At 43.2% G+C, this 24,353-nt stretch overlaps 1 protein-coding gene across 1 annotated transcript; it reads right to left on the reverse strand.

Moving 5' to 3' along the window:
- Nucleotides 1-6,686: 6,686 nt before the first annotated feature.
- LOC142490872 (indolethylamine N-methyltransferase-like) lies at nt 6,687-22,936 on the reverse strand. Its single transcript, XM_075593287.1, has 3 exons — nt 22,728-22,936; nt 21,179-21,386; nt 6,687-8,055 (listed from the first exon to the last, which is right to left on the reverse strand). The coding sequence occupies exons 1-3, from the start codon at nt 22,867-22,869 to the stop codon at nt 7,626-7,628; spliced, it is 780 nt and encodes a 259-aa protein (XP_075449402.1). The 5' UTR covers nt 22,870-22,936; the 3' UTR covers nt 6,687-7,625.
- Nucleotides 22,937-24,353: the final 1,417 nt, after the last annotated feature.

A 24,353-nucleotide genomic window follows, 5' to 3' on the forward strand; every position in this document is an offset into this window, starting at 1 on the left:
CCCTTTAACTGGTTGCTCTTACATCTTTTTGTACTTGTTTGTTTAATAAGCTTCAAAATGATCTTGGAAGCTATGATAGAGTATTTTTTCCTGTCAATTATATGTATATCTGTTATACACTTTATGTTTCAACAGCTGGATGTACTAGCTAAGGTTATATAGTGGATATATGTGCTAAGCAACCATGGGCATATATGTATGGTGGAACCTTTCTAGACAAATAACATCTTATCATCACATTATATTAGGTTTCGCCACTCAATTTCATGTTCTTTGCTTGCCATTCTATGTCCACTCTATTTACTCACCATCATCAGCTCCCTAAACAAATCAGGATGTTGGTTTGACTATACATATGTCAAGTGATAGTTTTTATACATCCCTTCTGGTCGATTAACATCATTTAGAAGAGATTGAGACAGGGGGGTTCTACAAATATGTTTTCTTTGTTAATATATATTTTAAGTTTATTGATTTTAATAATGTTACTGCTGCGGCCGAGTTTATTCGAGTATTTGCCCGTTCTCGGCCGCAGCAGTTACCTGGCGCGCGCCGGAGGGTGCCGGGCGCGCGCCGAAGCAGCGGAGGAGAGGCCCGCCGATCGCGGCTTCCCCCTCTCCTCTCCGGGTCCGCCGGGTCCCCCGGAACCCCCTGCCGCCGTCCCCCACATCGCGGGACACCAGGGCTCCCTCGGGGAGCCCTGGACGCGCGTGCAGGGGGCGCAGGCACCCGATGACGCGTGACCGCGCATCGGTGACGCGCGGCACGCCGAGGGGCTGCCACTTGCAAGCCGGGAGATCTCCCGGCTTGCGGAACTGGCCACACTTCAATAAAGTGTGTCGCCAGTGTATGTGTTTGTATTTCACAGCACACTATGTGTTCACCCTCTGTGCTGCGCATAATTCTGCGCTCTGGCTTTTCATTCTCCCACCCCGCACTTGGGGTATTCTATGAGCCTCTGACGCGACGGTTAGTATTGCGCAAACGCACTCTGCCGATGATCCGGAGCTCACTGTGTCTGCTCCAGCTGCTGGGAGGGACTAGTGTCTTGCAGAGCGCAGTTGCGCGCGCACTAGAGCCCCAGTGAGGTATACAGACAGGGCCATTTGATGACGCACTCTCCCCATGCCCCACGGCCTCCATTGACATTGAGGACTCTCCCTCAGTTGATTACTGCGCAAGCGAGTACTACTGGGGGTTGCTAGACCACGCATGTCTCCGGATTGGTAGTTGGGGGCGGAGTTAGTCACTGTCGTCTCTGTGTCTGAATATACTGATTAGGTGTATACACATCAGAAGACCATTAGCAATCAAAGTGGGTGGATCGCATGTGAGCTGTGAGTATTGGCTGGTCATGTCATTCTGTGTCTATATATATATGTTAATAAAGTTGTGATATGTATACCTTGAGAAAGTGCTCTGTGAAGCGTGAAACGTTGGTAGGGCTCTCCATTGCCCCGTTTTTCCATGACAATAAATAATCTTTTTTTCTTTTTTTCCAAACATTTTTTATTAGGCATTGATACATCACATTACAGGTATATTAGTAATCCATGTTCAAAACGTATTGCCATCATAGGTATTTTCCATATTTTTGTGACAGGGGGGTTGACAGAGGGGAGGGGACACCGAACGTCAGTCCGAGGGTATGGTTGACCACTCAGGCCCTTCAGTGGTCCCAGTGGCTATGCTCCCGAAGAAGAGAGGAAAAATGGGTGAAGAGGGGGGGGGGGGGCAGGGGGGGTCCTTGGGTTTTCCCCACCCCCCCAAAGTGCCCTCCTCATTGTCCTTTATATTTACCGGCCTTGGGATTAGTGGGGTGTGTGTTCGCTACATTTAATTTGTCTGCCATGGTTCCCATATGTTATAGAACCGCTCGGTAGAGTGGTTGAGGAATGCTGTCAGCTTTTCAATTAACATAACATTGTTTAGTCTCCTCTTGACCATTTGTATTGTGGGTGGGGAGACTTTCTTCCACGAGAGCGCCACTGAGCATCTGGCTGCGGTTAGGATGAAGGAGATTAATTTCCATACTGGACGGTCAATCTCATCTATCGGCCTGCCCAGTATGTAGGTCAGTGGTTCTAGAGGGATTGTGAGGTTTGTGACCTCTTTTATTAGATTTTGGATTTTGAGCCAATATTCCTGAATTTCTGGACATAGCCACCATATATGGGCCATATCCCCTCTGTGTCCACAGCCTCTCCAGCATTGATCAGAGGGTAGATTTGCTTCAATCGTGCTGGCGTGAGGTACCAGTGGTACATTATTTTGTAAATGTTTTCTTTAATACTAGTGCAAACAGAGGTTCCTGATGCCGCCCCCCAAATGTCTTCCCAATCCTCATCGTCTATTTCGGTATTGAGCTCTGCTGCCCATTTGAGCATATAGTCATGTTTGGTGGGGCTCGCGTGTTTTTCTAGAACTGCATAGATTTGTGATATAAGGCCTTTTTGGTGCTTATTGTCTTGACACAGTTTTTCAAATTGTGTGAGCGGCGGAAGTTCTAAGGTGGGAGCAAATTTTTGTATGAAGTGTCGGATTTGGAGGAATTTGAACATGTCCAAATCAGGGGCTTCAAATTTATTTTGCAGTTCTGGGAAGCTCAGGAGTTTCCTGTCGCTTAGTAGGTCATAGATCATAGATAGGTCTAATCCCGCTATTTAGGTATCGGTCAAATTGCCTGGCATTGCACCCGGGAGGGAACTCAGGATTATTATATAGTGGGGTGAGTTGTGAGCCCGGAGCCGAAAGTGCAAATTTAATCTTGGACTTTTTCCATATGTTCCATGTGTGGTCCATAGCACCCAGTTTGAATTTACCGGCTCCCTTATCGTTCCTGTCTGTTGCCCACAGGTTCGCTTGCAGAAAAGGTGTTTTTGCGTAGTGGGACTCAATTTTTAACCAGCATAGTTGGTCCGGCTCCGAATTCCATTCCACTACCTGCTTCAATTGTGCTGCTCGATAATATCTTGAGATATCTGGCACCCCCATGCCTCCCTTACCTCTCGGTGTTGTTAGAACCGATCTTGCCACCCTGGGTCTTTTTCCTTGCCAAATAAATTTGAATATTCTGTTTTGGATATCTTTCAATTCTGACCCTGGGACCTGGATTGGAAGTGTCTGGAAAAAATATAACAATCTCGGGAGAATAAATAATCTTTTTTATGGGATACGCACCCTCCATTCTACTTTTTTGATACCTACAGTAGTGCTCTTTCAGTTTTTCTTCTTCTCTACTTTCTAAAAAAATGTCCAACCTTTTTTTAACAAATCTATTCTATCTGCCATCACAGTCTCCATGGGTAATGAATTCCGCATTTTAACTGCCCTTACTGTAAAGAACCATTTCCTTTGTTGCTGGTGAAATCTCCTTTCCTCCAACCTTAGGTGATGACCCTGAGTCCTTTGTACTGCCCGTGGGATGAATAGTTCTTTTGAAAGCTCCTTGTATTGTCCACGAATATATTTGCATATAGTTATCATATCCCCTTTTAGACGCCTCTTTACTAATGAAAATAAATCTAATTTAGCTAGCCTCTCCTCATAAGTTAGATTGTCCATCCCCTTTAACAATTTGATGGCTCTTTTCTGCACTCTCTCTAGTTCCTAAATGTCTTTTCTTAGAATTGGTGCCCAAAATTGGACTCCATATTCAAGGTGTGCTTGAATGCTTTGTAAAGGTGTGCTTACTAATGCTTTGTAAAGGGGCATAATTATGTTTACTTCCCTTCCATCCATTGCCGTTTGATGCAAGACAAGATCTTGTTTGCCTTTGCAGCTACTGCATGACTTTGGGCACTATTGCTACGTCTGCTGTCTACAAGCACTCCTAAATCCTTCTGCATCAAGGATTCCCGCAATTTATCCCCATTTAATTTGTAATTCACCTTTTTATTCTTGCATCCCAAATGCATAACCTTATATTTATCTGTATTAAACCTCATCTGCCATTTACTTGCCCACGTTTCCGTCTCTCCAAGTCGTTCTGAAGAGAAATTACATCCTGCTCTGATTCTATTACCTTACACAATTTAGTATCATCAGCAAAGATGGAGACTTTGCACTCGATCTCAAACTCAAGGTCATAAATAAACAAGTAAAAATCAGGGGTCCCAGTACCGATCCCTGAGGTACTCTACTCATGACTTTAGCCCAACCTGAAAAAGTTCCATTTATGACAACCCTCTGTTGTCTGTCCTTTAACCAGTTTTCAATCCAGGTGCATATATTATTACTGAGTCCAATTTTCTTTATTTTGTACACTAACCTCTTGTTTGAAACCGTATCAAAAGCCTTTGCAAAATCTAAGTAGACCACATCAACTGCATTACCCTGGTCTAAATTCCTACTAACCTCCTCAAAGAAACAAATAAGGATAGTTTGGCATGAAATCCATGGAATACGAAAATTACCTGGGCTCTCTCTATATATAATTGTAGTAGTGTAATAAAAATATTACCATCACCAGGAGACCTTACGTGAGACACAATTCTTGTGCACGTTTCTAAGGTCCACTGCCCGCTGCTCGAACTCTAAAGGGGACTTTTCCTTGTCCCCAAACAATTGGCAGAAGAAACAAAGAGGAGAGCGTTCTGGTAAGTGCGTCTGCAAGGGGCCAAGGTTTATTTATGAAGTGTATAGTATCAGTCACGGAGCTAATCATATGCTTTGTTAGACTGCTCTAACAGTGCCGGCGACGCGACAGCGCCGTCACGTCTTGGTAAAACAAATGAATTGTCACCATCGCTTATAGTGCACGCGACAGCGACAAAGCGACGGAGCGACCTTGTACAAGAAATCTGGTAGTCACTGATATTTGATTTTTTCGGTGCCGGTCTTCCGTTGCGGCTAATCGGGAGCTTCTCCGGGCCTAAGCCCTCCCGTTTTATGATGTCACTGGCGTTGCAGCCCGCGATGTCGCCAAAACTTCAAATACAACTATCGCAATGGTGACAGCGACGGGTGACGTTATCGGTCTCGTCGCCGTCACAGGCTCTATAAGTGCAGCCTTAAGGAGGTGTGTTTTAAGATGGGTCTTAAGTGAGAAAGGTTTAAGGAACGAGGGGACTTAAGACACAAAAGGGGTAGAGAGAAGACATTCTTGAGAAGAATGCAAGAGTTGGGATGATGCATAGCGAGAAATTATGGCTGAGATGTAAGGAGGAGCAGAAGAGTGTAAAGCTTTAAAGTGAAGACGAAAATTGAGTAGTACGTGATACAGGATTTGATACAGGATTTAATAGGGAGACAGATTTAGGAAAGAGTAGACTGATTCTGGCAGCAGCGTTAAGGAAAGATTGTAGGGGAGACAAGTGAGAGGCAGGAAAGCTGTACAGCAGGAGGTTACAGTAGACGGGAGAGAATGAGGGCCTAAGTCAGAGTTTTAGCAGTTGAGCGGAAAGGGCGTATCTTTCTAATATTGTGGAGGAAAAAACAACAACAGATTTTAGCAACCTTTTGAATGTGAGAGGAGAATGTGAAAGAGCTGTCGATGTGATGCCTAGGCAGCGTGTTTGTGCTGTGTGTATGATAGTGTTTCCAACAGAAATGTGGAAAGAGGTAAAAGGGCCAGGTGTGGGAGGAAATATAAGGAGCTCCGTGTTTGCCATGTTAAGTTTAAGTGGGCGGAGGGCCATCCAGGATTATATACTGTAGCGGAGAGACATTCCGAAAATTTGATCTGTACAGCAGGTTTACACGGTCAGGGTTTGAAAAGTAAATTTGTGTGTTATTAGCATAGAGGTTATATTTGAATCCAAGAGTTGTGATAAAGTCACCAAGAGGGATTGTGTAAAGAGACAAGAGGAGAGGTCCAAGGGCAGAGCCATGGGGTTTCCCCACAGAGAGATCGATAGAGGAGGAGAAGGTGTTAGCAAATGAGCAACTGAAAGTATGATGGAGAGGTAAGAGGACATCCAGGAAAGAGCTTTGTTATGAATACGAAGACTATGGAAAATGTGAAATATGTATGGTAAAAAAAAGGCGAATATTTCATGGTAATGGTCACATTATTAGGGGAACAGTGTTTTGAGGCACAATGGCCCTTTTTTAAATCCATTTTGACATCCCAAATATTCAAAATTAAATGTGGTATTTCCCTTGGTTCCAATGTACAGTTCTGTGATAGCAAAAAATATCTCAGTCTGATTCCTCCGTATATCTGTGTATATCTCTGCAGCTACAAGAACTGCTCTCCGTCTGACTCCTCCGATTGCTGATTGTAGTACTACAATGTACTATCTACTTCATAGCCTAGTGCGGCAAAGTTTCTGACAGGCACCCCCCTGTCTCCTCTCCCCACCGGCTCGCGCCCCCTCCCTGCACGGCTCCGGCATCAAATGACGTCACATGACCCAGTGGCATCATTTGACGCCGGTTGTCCATGGAGACGCGTCGCTGGATTTGAAGATAAGTAAAAGTTACAGAGGCCTCACGTGATCCCCGGCATTTATTTTAAATGCTTTTGGGGAAGCGCAGAGCTTTTGTAACAGCCGCGCCACACATTTTGCGCACCCCTGGCCTAGTTTGTATACAGTATGCGGTTCTTGCTCTCAGTTGAGAAGATGAAGATAAGTGATGCGATTGTCCAGAATAGCTAGCAGACAGCAAAGGGAAACTTTTTTGAATAGTTTATATTGAATAATAAATGGAAGAATAATATATAATAATAATAACATCGATAATAATATCTGTAATAAGATCACTAGGTAAAAGCACAACATGTAAAGATAAGCATACCCCTAAAATAGATGTAAACCTAATAGTAATATTGGGGGTTACGGAAAGCACAAAGGCCATATTTACTGGGCTCCTCCATTGGACACCTTCAGCACAGCTTAGTAAATGTGATCTCTCAGAGCCCATTCAAGTGAATGACCTCTATGGTGTCTTCCGGCATGAGTGGAGTCGTGTGGAGTAACATGCCTAATAAATATATCCATTTACTAAGCTGTCTATTAATATACAGTAATTACTGAGGTAAGGTGTCTTTCCGAACAGAATGGGGTTTATGTATCAAGTCAAAGGTGGTGCAATTTGGAGCAAAAAGATTGCACCAGATGTATCAAAGAAAAAAATCCTTTCACTTTGAAAATATATATTTTTCTTTGATACACATGGTGACGGGTGTGCACCCCTAGAATTGCACCCCTTTTGCTTGATACACATGCCCCAAGGTTTCTTATGGATTATAACATCCTAGTAAATATGGGCACAAGTTTTAAATCAAAATTGTGCCAACAAAAAAAATGCGAGGAACAAAACTGCTTCTTTATAGTAATCAGATAATATGTGTTTCATGATATATTGAATAGTTACGGTCATTACAGCATCCTAAGCGGCAAATGTATAAATAATCTACACTGATCTATTTATCCGGCAGTGATGATTCTCTGATGAATACTACCAAACACACAATGACAGCATAGCCAAAAGTCCCAGAATCCTTTGATGACTGTGGCTCTGATTTTATGTATGTATTTTGGAAGATTTGTGGATGGGGTTTAGGTTTTTTTGCTCTTACCAGCCGTCCCCATAAACATTTCTAAGTTAATTTATCCACTCTAAAGCATAATGATGGAATCCTAGTATTTTTCTCCCCTCTTATTACAAAAAACATTTTATTAAACCTCTCTTTCCTTTTGAGCCCAAATAAATCCTATGTGCTCATAATCTGTCAAATGTGTGTTTTTTTTACGAGTCTGAAGATCAACACTTTTAATAACAAACCCTGTATCAGTAAGGGCCTTTCTTACAAATTCTTCATCATATTTCAGCATATAAAACTTGTGCTCACCAATCATGTAATAAGACATAGATATAAACGCAAATAGTACCAGATGCCCTCCAACTTTTATCAGGGAGGATACTTTTTTCAGGTTGCTGCGATAAGCATCAAGATCTTTGCTCACAGCCTCCAAGTAGCCGACGGTTATGAGACAATCCACCTTTGGTAGAATGACTGGGTGTAGAGGGTTTTCTTTGGTGAAGTCGCATATTAGAATACGCTTGATTGCTCTTCTTAATTGTTCTTCTTTTTCATGCCACATTGCACTTGAAAAGAAAAAGCTCATTACTACAGAACATATCTACAGTACATGCTGGTGTGTACACTAGTGTTCATGCATTTGTCAGCTCAACTACAGTTTAGGTAATTGTTGCTAAAACTGCGTCCATTTTTTTTTACTGTTTCTGGGGTATGCGTATTACAGGACTTGTTAACAGATACAGGCAAATATTTACTAAGCAGCAATACTATAAGATACCGGAGAGAAACTTTATTTCCCAGATAAGGGAATGCGCTAAAATATTTCTTTCAGATCTGGAAGGTACTTTATGGTATAGTCGCGCTTAGTAAATATAGTCCATAACAAATCATGTGCTGGTGAACCTCAATGTGCATTTGCTCACATCACCAGGAATGTATTGCTATTATTAAAATATATTAAGGACGGATATTTCCATACTGTATATTAGAGATAATAAAATACATACTTACTGAGCAGTGCTATTGCATAAGCTACCTTTCAGCACAGGAATAGGCAGCAAAGTGTCTTCTGACATCGGAAGACGACCCATAGAATAGCCCTACTTAGTATATAGGGGCCTAGGAGGGTTACTCATTAAGCTCTTATATTTCCCTAACTGCATTATTATAGTTTAATGAATACTCCTCTATATTCGCGCATGTTTGCACAGTCGGGGAGAAATTCTCTACTCGGTCTCCTAACAGAATGTTGCATTCTAAATGTCTAAATATATAGATTATTCTGAACTATTGATCAGAGCCAAGATATGAGCAACCCTCTGAGAGAACACAATGCACTGGAGATGTAGGTTAGGATGGGTCTTTTGTTGTTTATTTTACATTCTGACAACTTTTTGATCAATATTTTGGAAGGTCGTGCACTGAATACTTTGTTACGTAACTTACAAAACATTCTGTACATCCAAGTGACTGGACATCATATTTGCAGTGAGACAAATGCAATCTTAGCAAGCTGAAAACCCAGACCCACCATATTATATATTTCACTGTGTCAACTGGAGTACCTCTGGGAAAGTAACTACAAATATAAACAATAAACAAAGAAGCCCAAATGAACATCCAATAAAACAAATTATTTGGTTCATTTGTATATGTTTTGTCATTTAGTTCAATCTTTTGGCCAAAATGTCAAGCCTGCAGCCATGTCAAGATAGGCCCTTTCAGCAGTTTCCTACACTACCAATTCTATACGGTGTCCTTTGTATTTCTATTGCTGCAACAATATGCGTGGGTATTTGTTTTCTTGTACATTATTTGTTCGATTTTTTACCACTACATTTATTAGGACACTTCTGGATTTAATCAGTATTAACTAAACTGTAGATCACACATAGCACACATAGGCCTGGTTACATCAACCACCAGTAAGCCAGAAATTAGGTATTGTTGGGGAAAAGGGGCGTTATTTTTATGGTGTAATACATCAATCTTGTGCTGCTACAAATAACGTAGTGTTCACCGCAACTGATAAAAGAATCAGGATTTGCATCAAAATGAATAAATGCAGCAAATTGTCATGTTGAGGTCAAACTTAAAGTCCTGATTTTTATTGAAACAGAGGTAATGTCAATTGTGTAAGGTAGCAGAATCAGAGCAGGATGCAATTTCTCTCCAGAAGGAATTGGGGAGACTGGAAACTTGGGCAGGCAAATGGCAGATGAGGTTTAATACAGATACATGTAAGGTTGTGCATTTGGGAAGCAAGAATTAACAGGCGACTTACAAATTAAATGGAGATATATTGGGGGAATCCTTGATGGAGAAGGATTTAGGAGTGCTTGTAGACAGCAGGCTTAGCAATAGTGCCCAAAGTCATGCAGTAGCTGCAAAAGCAAACAAGATCTTATCTTGCATTAAACGGGCAATGGATGGAAGGAAAGTAAACATAATTATTCCCCTTTATAAAGCATGAGTAAGACCACACCTTGAATATGGATTTTGGGCACCACTCGTTAGTAAAGACATAATGGAATTAGAGAAAGTGCAGAGAAGAGCCACCAAATTAATAAAGGGGATGGATAATCTAATTTATGAGGAGAGCCTAGCTAAATTACATTTATTTACATTATAAAAGAGGCGTCTAAGAGGGGATATGATAACTTTATACAAATATATCCGGGGACAGTACAAGGAGTTTTCAAAGGAACTATTCATCCCAAGGGCAGTACAAAGGACTCCGGGTAATCCCTTAAGATTGGAGGAAAAGAGATTACACCAGCAACAAAGGAAAGTGTTCTTTACAGTAAGGGCAGTGTCACGGGAGACCAGGACTTTTAACAAATTTATACCGGGATCATTTACAAGCAAAACACAGTAGTGGAATAAAATGAGGTTTATTTGAGTAAACCCGCGTACACACAGCTAAATACAAAGATACAAGACATATACACACATACTGGGGCGCTGGGGTGAACTCTGGGTTTAAATTGGTGCCGGGCACCTGCTTCGGAAGGCTTACCCTGACCAGGAAATCCACCTGGCTCCCCTGGCCTCTTTTCAGCAAAAAAATCATAGCCGCGACCGCTATGTTCTAAAACAAGAACTTGTACCTCGCGTCTGACTTAGCCAAAGCTAGGCAGGCTTTCTTAGGCTGCGCTTATAGTGCTGGCGACGCGACGGCGACACTGATGTCACTCTGCGGTTGCTGGAAAAATCAAATTGAAGTGACTTCCAGTGATCGCGACCAATCCAGCGCCCCGTCGCGCCGCTCCTACAACAAGCGCATGCGACAGCTTCAATACATTTGTTTTGAAGCAACGGCACGTCACTGTTGCCGGCACTATAAAAGCAGCCTTAGGTCCAAAAATGTAGCCGGTTGCTCTGCAACAGAGCAACTTTGAAAAGCCTGCCTTTGCATCACCGGTCCAAGACACAGGATCATCTGGTTCTCTGACTGGGGCTTCTCCTTATATGCCTTCCACTATGTGCAGCATGGAGGTAGGAGGAGCGACCAATCAGAGCGTTGGAATAGTGGCTCGTCCTTTGGCTGACGTCAGAGGAGGGGGTGTGCCAAACAGGCTCGGTATGCCCCGTGGGCGGGACATATGAATTGACCAATGGGTAACACGCCAACATTCTGCTGTTTCCCCCAGTCAACCCATTGCCACCTACTGGGCAGGCTCCACTGAGTCTGGCAAACCGGATGGTCCTCACCGCAGGGGGAGTCTGTTTTCTGGACCCAGTACTCCGCCCTGCCCTGGCCACTAAGCATCCCAACACATCTTAACATCCCATCTCCTTTTTGAACTACCATGTCTATCCAGACTTCCCAGCACCTATATGGATGCCCGGGCTGATTGAATAGACATTTATAGTAAAAGTCCAAATGAAATAAATAAAACATACTTTATTACATATTATAACTTGGGGAGACCCATATCTGTGCGGGAAATGGATCGGGGATATCTGGGCCCGAAAACCAGGAGTCTGGGGGACACCGGGCAGCCCCGGTGTAATTCAACCCATGTACCAGCAAATGGTGCCTGCACGCCAGGGAGAATTAGGGGACTACCAGTAACTTTGGCCCCAGAACTCCTGCCAAAAAGTATCCCGACCCAAATATATAACACATAAAACGTACTCACAAGACATTTCACGTTTCTAGTGCAAAGGCAACATGTAAACAGGAAAAGCAGGGGTCACGTTATTTTTACATGTATAATCCCTGGCCCCTGGTTTACGGTGCTATGTAGCTGCCAGGGACCCCATAGTTTCAGGGGTAACCAGATGGGCTTAAACCTTTATTGTGTAGCCTGGCTAACCCCTCCTGTCACAGGCAGTAAAAATGTGGAATTCATTACACATGGAGACTGTGATGGCAGATCCAATAGATTTGTTCAAAAACAGGTTGGAGATCTGTGATGGTAGGGGGTAGTCTTCATAATAAAGGTGAAACCCGACTTGTTACCCCTGAAATCCATGGGTTTAATGTATATCAAAAACCTGACCTGTTTCGTGTTTTACATGTTCCCCTTCCCTAATAAGGAATCTGTGTGGTTGATTTGAAATGCTGGTTGTTTAAAGTGTGCAGTTAGAAACAGAAGGAAAGGGAAGTGCTGTTTATACTAGTGTATATAAGCAGGGGTGGCTGATTTAAGGGAATGTGCAGTGGGTTATTTTATTTTTAAAGTGTGTGGTAATTGAAGCCTGAACTTTTCCCCCCCTTTCTCCAGCCTGAGGCAGAGTGGGTGTGGCTGGGTAATTTGCTAGCCAAACACACCTGCAGTGGGTGTGGTTAGTTAATTGCTAACCTAACACACCTGGTGGGTGTCCCTATTTAAACAGAGGCTTCTAACGAATCCAGAGCTTGCGCATATTGATCTGTGTGGTTGATTTCAAGTGCTGGTTGTTTAAAGTGTGCAGTTAGAAACAGAAGCAGTTTGAACAAGAAAGTGGTTAAACAAAGTATAGTATATTGAAGTACAGTTTACTGTTAGTACTTATAAACTTCATAGTTGCTAGAATGAGCAGGATTGAAAATGCCACATGTATGTGCACTTGGAGCAGCTGTTCCAAGGAGCATACCGCTGTGAGAAGTGTGAGCGGGTGGTCTCTTTAGAGTCAGAGATTGCTGATCTTAAGAGGCAACTTGCAATATTGATGGACATTGGCAATCTTGAAAGGGGTTTAGAGCTCACTGAGCAGGCCCTTGCTTCAACTAGTGGAGCATATGGTGGCACTGTTAGTAAGGAGCAGGTAGGTAGCTGGGTGACGATTAGAAGGGGGAGAGAGACTGATTTCTTTTAGTGACTCCTCATACTTCTGTTTCAGGTTAGCAATCATTTTGTCAGATTTGCTCTGTTTTTCCACCATAGTGGCATTAGTAGCATTTGCAGTATCTTGCTCAGTTTGAAATCCTCCAATTCGGTCTTGGACGCCGAGTAAATTGTGAGCAAAGTCTTCTGTAGTTCAGCATTATTTTCTCTCTCCAGTTTCACTTCTTCACCGAGCAGATCACAGTTATGCCTGGCAACTTGCAGTGCATCTTCAGGGCTTGTCAAGCGATCGTCACTCACTCCGCTTCCCTGGTATGGTTAGTTGAGAGTTTCTCACTATTAGTACCGGGCAGACACTTCTTTGGGGTACATGACTTCTGCCTTGTGCCCTCTGGATATTCTGTCATCCGCGGGATGAATTCTCCATTTTCTCTAGGCTGCAGGGCATCTCGGACCCCCTTTTTCATATACTTCTATATGACATATATATATGCATATACAGATATGCAAAAGTCCCATAAGAAAGTCTTATCAGTTTCTTGTAGTAGGGAAATGCCTCTCTGCTCTCCTGGGTTCGCACCCTTGTGTGGTATGGCAATATCAGGATCCAAGTTAAGAAGTCTTGTCCCCTTTGTCTTGCTGTCAGCCTGCAGTCCCTCTGCAGCTCAAGACATCTGTTGTTCCCCGGTCAGCCCAGTTGTGGACTAGGAAATCTCTGTTCTGTCCTTACTGTGCTCAGGAAATATAGATCTCTGAGTGTCTGTGTGTCTTGATCTCAGCACAGCCTTTCTGCTCAAGACCTCTTTCTTCTTGTGTACTGAGGAAAATCGCTCTCCTGTTGGAAACAGGAGGCTTTTCTTTACAATCTTAATTGACCAGGTGGAGTCTGGTTAATTGCCTGCTGCACTTAACCAGATGTGTGTGTGTGTATATATAGAATCCACAGAAGCAGCCGGCACTCCACTTGCAAGTCGAAAAAATTAGGTGCTTGTCCCATAAAGCAATAATAATCCATACGGTACCGTTTGAAGCACGAGATCAGGAGACAGCACTCTGGTAAGTTTGATCACAAGTTTTTGTATAGAAAAAGACACATAAACCAAACCAAGGGATTCTGGGAAATGACATGCAAAAGAGCATACAGTGCCGCCTTTTGTCTTCATTCCGTTAATTCCGTTATTACATGGAACCCTTGTGGGTCTCATCAGTGTTTGATTAGTTGTACTTGCTTTGACTTGGGTAGGTCTTCCAGGCTATGGTCATCCCAGGCTATGTTTAAAAGCTGTGTTTAAAACAGCAAGCATTGGCTTTAGGGTTCCATGTAATAATGGGTTTAAGACAAAAGGTGACACATTGTGTGCTCATTTACATGTCATTCCCAGAATCCCTTGCTGCAGTGGAAGCACTGTATGCTAGGTGATAGTGGCGAAAAGCAGGGTTGCAGACCTGTCTAATACATGTGAATGTGCTCACAAGTAATATTTTTATATGCTAAATTCTATATGGTAGAGGGTTTTTAGTCACCTTTTCACCACCATAACCTACATATTGTGTGTGTATATATATATATATATATATATATATATATATATATATATATATATATATATATACACAAACACCTTTGGTTTCCTATTTAATAATGATAGTAAAAATAAATCAACAGGAATGAATGAAAATAATTAAAGGGAAATCTAATAGTTTAAATAAAATACATACCGCTTAAATTGCGTTGTATTACTCAAATTAAAAATAATTTGTATTCCAGCAATACAGTAATCCTGCGGATTTATTTTACATACATATGTAACAGTGTTTCCCCCACCCTATGGGAGATTCCCCTGTTACCAGGTGTATGGTGCATGTTACCTCTTGGCTCACAAGAGGCTGAGGTGTCCGCCGATGTTTATGGGGACTACAGAACAGACTTCTGGGGTACATACCCGACATTTACTCCATGGTACTCAGCGCCTCCATCTGCTGCAGGCTCTAGCTGTATGAAGGTAATATCCCACAGTAGAAGCAGGCGCCTCTCCCCCTGGAAAGATTACACACCAGGCAGGAGGTATAATAACAGGAACTGCTTTATTCTCTTCTGCTCCCAGCGCAGTCACTTGGCAACTCTGTCCAATGCAGTCACAGCTCTGGTCTCAAACTTCAGATGGTCCCTGGACCGTCACTACGGGTCAGCGGCCCCCGCAGCAGTCCTAGATCTTTCCTGGTCTTCTAGCAAGACCAGAGGTATAGGTAGTCACTCACTCCCCCAAAGGGAAGGAAACCTGGGCCGGCCAGTACACGGCAGCCTGGTTGTGACACCCTGTCTCTCTCAATTTTAGAGACCAAATAACAATTTGGAGATGCAACCAGCATGAGTACAGAAGGGGGAGGGTACCAGGTCTGAACCCAGGATTGGGCAACTTCAGGCCTAATCCCACCTCCTCCCCTGTCATTCAAGGGTACTGCCTAAGTGGGGAAAACCCATGATTGATCCCAACACTGCCTGCTGTTACCAGGACGGTATGTCAATACAGAGTAGAATAGTAGCCACACCCAGCAATGGCTACTCTCTCCCTCTGGTGGAATCCAATGGCCCCTCACTTGGAGTCAAATTTGGTGCACCATCTTCCATTTGATAACCTGAAACACAGTAACATCACACAGTGTTTATTAATGTATTATGCACATGATAACATATCCTCCAACACATTACATTTCAGTTGAATGTGAACTAACAATTACATCACTATTTAGACAGAACCCAGGTCCCTCCCAACATGGAGAACATAGTTACTCAATAGTAATCCTCAAGGTCTGGCTTCCTAACTAGTGCTCCTGTACTATCTGGCACAGTAACTGAGAACACTCTCTTTGGGTGCCGTTCTGACACGTACTCAACTCGGTCCATATAGATGGATTGGCCTACCTTCCTCACCCCCTATGAGGTATTTTACCTGCTCCTCTAATTGGTAGAATGTACTCTTGCTGTGTACTTTGATGTAGTCCCTGATAACATCTTCCAGCCACTGTTTCCTGTTCTCATCTATCTCCCTCATGATAGGCTCTGGAACGTACGGGTACTCGAAGCCATGTGACTGTCTATAATGTTGCACTACATGTTGCTCTGCCCTACTGATTTTAGTTAACCTACGGACTTCTGCCTGAGATGTCAGTACCCAGAACAAGGGTTCCTGCTCTGGTGGATTGCAGTACCTGTAGATTACACCCTTAGGTGTTACTATTCCCAGGTGTATCTCATATTCCCTGCACCTTAAGGCTTCGGCAGATTCCTCAGGGCTGAACTCTACCTCAACCCACCAGTAGTCTACTTTATCCCTGGCCTCTAGCAGAAACCTTGTGCGATGCATGTAGGGGACATATCCTTGAAACTTAGGGTGCCACCATGGTAGTGAAGGAACTGGAGCCGCCTTAGTGTGCTCAGTAACACGGACGAAAACACGGACTTGGACGAAAACACGGACTTGGACGAAAACACGGACTTGTCCGATCTTACAGACATTGCATTCTGGCTGCCCCCAGAAGTTACAATGCATGCCATCTCCGCGTCATCAGACCCATCCCCAAAATCCCAATCCCTCCAGTCCTGAGAAGGAACAGCTGGTTTCAAACGGCTTGGGGTTCTTCGAAAAGGATGGTCTGGACAGTACAGTAGTAGTGGTAGTAGTCGAGGGACATGGGGCTTTAAAGTTCTTAAAGTCTCGGTCAGATTCCTTGGCCTTGAGCCAACCCTGACTGGATACAAGCGCTATGCTGACTATATTGGATTCCGCATTTGGCTTTGGCTTATGAGCCCATTAAATGGTCCCGGTACTCAGCCAAATATTTAGGGCAAAGGGCCTCAATTCTCACCGGAGTCATAGCCATCTTGTGGTCTATGCGTGCCCGAAGAAAGTCCATAAAATGACTCCCAACAGTGGTTGAAGCCGTTCTTCATCCGCCCCAGCGGTCACCTTGGCAATGACGTCATCACTGGAGTTTCTCATGGGATCCTGATAGAAATCGATGTCCCGCACCGGAAGTACGTTGACATCCGGTCTTTGAATGGGTGTGTCATCATCGTCCTCCGCGTAGGGATCGCTGTTGCTTGGAATACCTTCTCACCGGAAGTCTCCATCGGTTCCTGCTGGGAGTAAGGAGGTGGATCAGAAAAAGAGGAAGGGGAAACACAAAATGGATGTGCCCCCAAAAGAATTCACTTAAATGCACACCCCCCAAGTATAAAAATTAACTTTTAATAAATCCTTAAAACATATATTACCAAAGTAACGTGTAATGTGAATTAAAAAGATATTAAATCTTGACTATCAAGCAACCGTGTCGTTGTTTAATCATACTCCCCCAGTATCAATTGATACGATGGGATGTTGAAGACAGGGAATGCTATGAGTAGGGTATAGAACCCCTCTGGGGTAGCGGTAAGACCGAATGTAGAGTGATATATAATTATATACAGGCAAGTGGCCACAGGATTAAATATCCTAATGCTGCTAAATATAGCCCCCTGCACATTTACATGGAGATAGGTCTAAGTAATAACGCTGGTATGTGATGGTATAATAGCTGTATTATAGAGCTTCCAAATACCGCAGTAATGGCTTAAAAACACAGCAATATAATATAATTATAAACAGTTCCAAGTAGGAGACTGACAACATTGCGCGTTCAACGCGCGTTTCCCTCCAGCAAAGGAGCTTCTTCAGGGACAAGATACTTGTCCCTGAAGAAGCTCCTTTGCTGGAGGGAAACGCGCGTTGGACGCGCAATGTTGTCAGTCTCCTACTTGGAGCTGTTTTTAATGTAGTGTTTGCAGTATCCTGGGTGTAACTGAAAAGACCATATGAGCTAACTACTTATTAATCTATTCATGGTCAGTGTGCCTGCTATCCCTGCACCTAATGTGAGGCGTCTTCATATTATATTGCTGTGTTTTTAAGCCATTACTGCGGTATTTGGAAGCTCTATAATACAGCTATTATACCATCACATACCAGCGTTATTACTTAGACCTATCTCCATGTAAATGTGCAGGGGGCTATATTTAGCAGCATTAGGATATTTAATCCTGTGGCCACTTGCCTGTATATAATTATATATCACTCTACATTCGGTCTTACCGCTACCCCAGAGGGGTTCTATACCCTACTCATAGCATTCCCTGTCTTCAACATCCCATCGTATCAATTGATACTGGGGGAGTATGATTAAACAACGACACGGTTGCTTGATAGTCAAGATTTAATATCTTTTTAATTCACATTACACGTTACTTTGGTAATATATGTTTTAAGGATTTATTAAAAGTTAATTTTTATACTTGGGGGGTGTGCATTTAAGTGAATTCTTTTGGGGGCACATCCATTTTGTGTTTCCCCTTCCTCTTTTTCTGATTCACTTTCAGTTCACAGTTTGCACCCACCCTTTGATTACCTCACCTATGTATTTAAACACTTTATTCAATTAGTATGGTCCTGTGATCACTCCCCACTCTTTGTTGTTGAGTAAGGAGGTGGACTCTCACTGCTCCGCTGAAACTTGGGGACTCGCCACTCGGGATGCTGGTACGCTGACCAGGCCGGTAGGAACCGCCACAAATGGAACACTCCTCTGCCGCACATGCCGCACCGTCGCTGTCATCGGGACTGGACTGCATTGCAGTTAGATGTCGCTGGTACCGGTTTCACCTTTGCCAGTAAATGTAGGGGTATACACCGGCTGACAAAGCACCACAGACGCCCGACCACTGTTCTTTCTTGATGAGTGCAGGGACACCTCCGTTGGGGATAGGCACCGGAGCATTGCACCATCGTCTACAGCAATAAACAGGCAGCGTTCCAGCTCCTGTGCCGCGACCGACTGTGGCTCCTCCTCACCCCAGGCAGTCACCTTACCCGGTTGCGTTTGTGTTGGTTCCCACTCACGGACCATCTCTGGCACCTTTTCGGAGACCGGGTCTGGAACCATCTCGGAACTTGTTTCAATCATCGGGTACACGGAAACCCTGAAGCATCCTCTGGAGCACACGTGCCATTGAGAACCTCCATTGCTGAGGTAGTTTCATCATCGTCCGGCCAGGTATTGGAGTCAGCCGAGTCTTTGGAAGAGAAGGTCGTAGACATTAGCAGAGTTGGCTTAAGATAGCATGCTCTGCACCTTTGACAAGTAGTTCTCCAGACAAGGTCTCCACCCGGAAAGTCACACTTGGGGCACAGGCACTTTAGGTATTGTGTCCCGTCTACCTTCACTACCAGGAGGCCTCCTGGCAGACGGTAATGGGAGAATTTGCAGGTTGCCACCTCGTGCTCAGATAAAGTGTGTGGGAGTAGGAAAAAAGGTATTCTAGCTCATCTCTCTCTTCTGGCTCCAAATAACAAAGGGTGCGGCCGGCCACATCTGGCTCCTTCCTTAGTTTAGATAGTCTTTTGGCATTGGCTTTCACAGGGCCCCCTCCCTCTGGTGGAGATTAGAGTAGTGGCGTACAGTGACAGGGCGAGACTCTGATTCCTCCCTGAACCAGTCACATTGCTTGGGTGCGGTTCTGCCTTTCGCACCACACCCTTGCAGAACTGTGCAATAATTGAGCAAGCAAACATTTGCAGGCAGCACACGCACTCTCAAGTCTTGGTGGGAGACGCCATCTTGCCTGACCAACTTCACGTGGTGTGTTCTCGAACAGAAGAAACAACATTTTAAGTTCACTGTTGTACATAACCATGTGACCCACACAATTCCGATCAGAATCCATTCTCTGTATTCCCTTACAGCACATGGTTTAACTGTCTACCAAGCGTAGGTGTACCCCAAGCTAGAATGAAATAAGGAGGGGAGGGGAAGGTTGGAGACTGCACTACCTATTGCGATGCTCAACCACACAATGTGTGATTAGAGGGGTGTTGAGGACTGAGTAGAGCATACAACATAAAGAACCCTCGAGCGAGCACTCTCCCTCCAATAATTGAAAAATAATAAATTGTTTACTACATATGTATTAAACAATTTATTATTTTTCAATTATTAGAGGAAGAGTGCTCGCTCAAGGGTTCTTTCTCTTTATGTTGTATGTACCCCAGGCTAGGGAAGATCCTTCTGATACGCTGCACTCTGTCCCAGTCCATTTAAAGGACTCTGTGGCTCACTGTGTGTAGACGACTAGTAGTATCTGCAGAAGCTCATAAAGCAGAGGGGTATAGGTACCTGAATACGGCAAGCACCCCTCCTAAGAAACTGCTTCACAGTACCTTAACACCAACCCATCGGTTACACACAAGCACAAGTCTCCTTCAGGTGATCCTGGCACCTGGCACCTGGCAACTAGATCCCCTCCAGACGCCCTACAATGTCAGGCCTCAGGGTGACTAAGAACAGCAATAGTCTCCTTTGTCTCCTCACAGCTTGCCCATTAGGTCAGCCCAGGCTGCAGTTCCGTGGAGGGGAAGGTGGGCCCCGGTTATGGTGTGCCGGAGTCCCCTGGACACAACATCTAGCCTCCCACCTTCATCAGCACTTGCTCTGGAAACATATCTATAAACTTCCAACTTTGCGTCGCTAACAGCCTGATCTGTTGCTGCAGATCTCAGCAGTGTTTCCAAATGTAATGGGTTTTCCCTCACCCTAGTGGAGATTCCCCTGTTACCAGGTGTATGGTGCATGCTACCTGTTGGCTGAGGTATCCGACGATGTTTGTGGGAACTGCAGAACAGACTTCTGGGGTACATTCTCGACATTTAATTCATGATACACAGTCCCCTCCGTCTGCTGTAGGCTCCAGATGTATGAAGGTAATCTCCCACAGTAGAACAGATTCCTCTCCCGCGGAAAGATTTCACACCTGGCATAAGGTATAATAACAGGAACTGGATAATTCTCTTCTATTCCCAGTGCAGTCACTTGGCAACTCTGCCCAAGGCAGTCACAATTCTGGTCTAAAACTTCAGATGGTCCCTGGACCTTCACTACGGGTCAAGGGCTCCCGCAGCAGTCCTAGCTCTTCCCTGGTCTTCTAGCAAGACCAGGGGTATAGTTAGTGACTCATTACCCCTAAGGGAAGGAACCCTGAGCCTGCCAATACACAGCAGCCTGGTTGTGACACCCTGTCTCTCTCAATGGTAGAGGCCAACTAACAATTTGGAGATGCAGCCCCCTTGAGTACAGTAGGGGGAGGGTACAAGGTCTGAAACCAGGATTGGGCAACTTCAGACCTAATCCCACCTCCTCCCCTGTCACTTAAAGGTACTGCCTGACTGGGGAAAATCCATGAGTTTTCCCAACACTGCCTGCTATTACCATGACTGATATGTCAGTACAGAGTAGAATAGTAGCCACACCCAGCCATGGCGACACATGCATTCTAAGGTAGAGTACCATAAAACAGATCAATTTAAGCATATTGTTCACTTACCTTTTACCCTCCAGCTCACAAAGTAATTTGGAAGTGTGAGAGTAATCAAAGGCGTCTGGCTCCTTATTCAGCCACTTTTCCAAATCCCTTTTGACACGTTCATTGGATTCGGCCACAATGATCTCCTGAAAGCTCTCACAGGCTGGTAAAAGTTGATATATACAAGAACCGTTGCTGACATCAAGTAAGGTTTTTCCTGTCACTTCACCTGCTCAAAACATAATATTATAAGCACACTAAAGTGCAACAAAACATTTTGCAACAGGTAACATTCACAAGAATTCACCTAAAATGTTGCGAGACAATTTTTTTTGACAATGTCATGATTTTTGCAAAATATATAGATTTTGATAATAAAGAGAACTGCACCTGAGTATTAATGTGTACAAAAACTTTCACAAACAGGCGAACATCTTGCCGAAATGTTGACGGAACAAACTGGGACCCATTCTCTGGCCGCATGCTGATGGGCGGGGGACACAAAATGTGTAGCAAACTACACGGTACATTGATACAGGATAAAGATGCCCCAGTTTTGTTCTGAAACTGCTTTGATACTTAGGGGCTATTTCCTAATCTCTCCAGACAGCAAAAAGTGCAAAAGACTTACACTATAGTTAACAAAGAAAATATCCCAATCGCTTACAGGAGAGCTTTCCTGTGATAAATATGGTGGGTTCTTTTGCTCTATGTATGCAGTTGGGAGCTTAGTAAATAGACCCCAGAGACCCCCACTCGGGTGAACCACTAACCTCTGTTATGAGTTATATGAGCAGATCCAGCATTAGCTCCCATTCAAGTCAAAGGTACACTGGCGACACACTTTATTCGAGCTCGGCTAGTCCCACGAATTCGGGTATACCCGGGTGTATTGAGGTTTGTGACTGTTTTCTGCCCGAGTGCATTGGGTTATTTTCCAGGCAGGGATTGAAGCATTTTATTCCCGCTGGCTGCAATACTGCACAGTATATATATATATACTGCATTACAATTCATGAATTTATGCCATCTGGTAGACACGCGAAGCATTGCAGCCTATTAAATCCTAATCATTATCATTTAACAGATCAGCCGCCCGTCAGCCAGGCATGAACCCAGGCTGGGAAGGCAAACGCAACGGGGCTTGTCAGAGGTGAGGAGCGGCGCATTCCAGGTATCTGCCAGGTACATACTGGGTATTTGCTCGAATAAAGTGTGTCGGTGCAGTAGATAATGTCAGATCCGCTGCATTATCCTCTAACAGAGGTTAGTGAATAAGGGGGTAAGAGGTCAGACTGCCTTGTATTTCTTGGCTGTTTCTCTTCCACCACGTTGGACAGTAAATTTTTCTTATTCCCTATTTCCAGCCATATTCAGAGATAGGGTCCAATTCAATTAATTTGACTACGTCATCTATGCATGTCTTTTAAATGAAATAAAAGAGTTAAAGGTGCAGTTACTCCAAACTATATTACATTTAATTTAAAAATAATACTTTTATTTCTATAAAAAAACATATGAATGGCACTTTGTATTTTGTATACCCTTAATACAAATGAAATACACATACCTGAACGGAATATTTTATATAATGTTCTTACAAGTTTTTGCCGTTCCTCTGTTAGAACACTTGTTTCTGAAAAATATGTTTCTGCGAACAGTCTTGCATCATATTCTTCATCATGGTAGTGTTTATGGAGACTCGAATCCATGTTGTTTTCTGAGTAGAAGCGGTAGCTCTTCTGTAATAGTTTAGTTATCAGCTGAGCTGGTATATACAGAGATATGAGGTAATTAAGTCTGCAGAGCGTCTATTTGCTTTTTCCACCTTTTCAAATAGTTATTTAAGTAAGGGTATGAGGACTGCTGTTTGTTAAAGAGATGCCTCCAGTAATCATTTTGGTCACGAGTAATAAAATGCCTGTTAACTATTCACAGTGCTGCATGTCACTCTGCATATTAAGGGTTAAATCAAGATGAAATGAGAATATGAGAGCATTTTACATGTGTGTGTGTTTGTGTGTGTGTGTGTGTGTGTGTGTGTGTGTATGTATATATATATATATATATATATATATATATATATATATATATATATATATATATATATATTTTATACATACACATATATATACATACATACATAAATAATGACTTAAGGGAAGGGGGGGGGGGAATGGGGAGAGGAAAGGTTAACCCTCGCTCTAGCCTGGCACAAGGTGCTGCAATCAGGGGCAAAATAGAATATAAAACAATAGAAAAAAAAACCTATAATGAGAGCACTCTGGAAAGGCCAATCCACTGAAAACACCGGAATAAAGTGGTATATGTAATGTAATGATCAATAAATTAAAAATATCTTTATTGGGAGATAACTCAATATTAAAATATTGTGGGTAAGTGATCCTATGCCTCAACTGAGGTTAACCTAAATCTAACGTGCAAATTTTAAAATAGGGTAGGTATGAGCTGGGGTATAGTTTCCCACTGAAACATATAGGTGGAACTGAAGAACCCTTACATATAAATGCTGGAGATCTTCTGTTGGATTGATATATAAACTCTAGTAAATGTATATATACACTTAAATCCTAGTTAGATAAGTGTATGTATTGGAGCGTATTTGTGGCACTCCATAACTTTTAAGTACAGTATGGGACTAGCAAAGCAAGTACATATATACAGTATATATATATAATACATATATATGTATATATATATATATATATATATATATATATATATATATATATATATATATAGTTTGTGTCTGTGTGTCAGTGTCCAGAAGAGCTGCTTAGCATGGCCCGAGGGCTATGTCTGCACAACGTTTGGTTCCAGACGCCTCTGCACATGCGTTGTAAGTTTTAGCCAGAGGGAGTGCACGAGCGCCCACTTGTGTGCACGATTGTGAACATGCCTGACAGTAACGGATTTTTGTCTCCAACAAGCAGTTTTTGTCCTATGAGATTTTGGTTTGGGGTAGCTGCCAGCAAAGAAGTTTCACTTCAAAAAGCCGCCACTAAGTCAGTATTCACAGGCGACTCACAATTAGAGATGGGTAAATTTTAGATCGGATTTGAAAATGTATTTATCAATTAAGTATTCACCATGCATTAAGTCAGTGTGCATTGCAATTTCCTTTCATCGCTAGTATCACTCCCAAAATTCACGAAACCAATAGCTCTTCCTAATG

Source organism: Ascaphus truei, chromosome 3, assembly GCF_040206685.1.
Source record: "Ascaphus truei isolate aAscTru1 chromosome 3, aAscTru1.hap1, whole genome shotgun sequence".
Classification (NCBI taxonomy): Eukaryota; Metazoa; Chordata; class Amphibia; order Anura; family Ascaphidae; genus Ascaphus; species Ascaphus truei.

Excerpts from the sequence above, each read along its gene's own strand:
- LOC142490872 (XM_075593287.1), bottom strand. The coding sequence starts at position 22,869 with ATGGATTCGAGTCTCCATAAACACTACCATGATGAAGAATATGATGCA. Across the intron at positions 21,387-22,727 it reads ATATAAAATATTCCGTTCAG|GTGAAGTGACAGGAAAAACC; the intron begins GTATGTGTATTT and ends TGTTTTGAGCAG. Across the intron at positions 8,056-21,178 it reads TGTGAGCTGGAGGGTAAAAG|TGCAATGTGGCATGAAAAAG; the intron begins GTAAGTGAACAA and ends TTTCTTTTCAAG.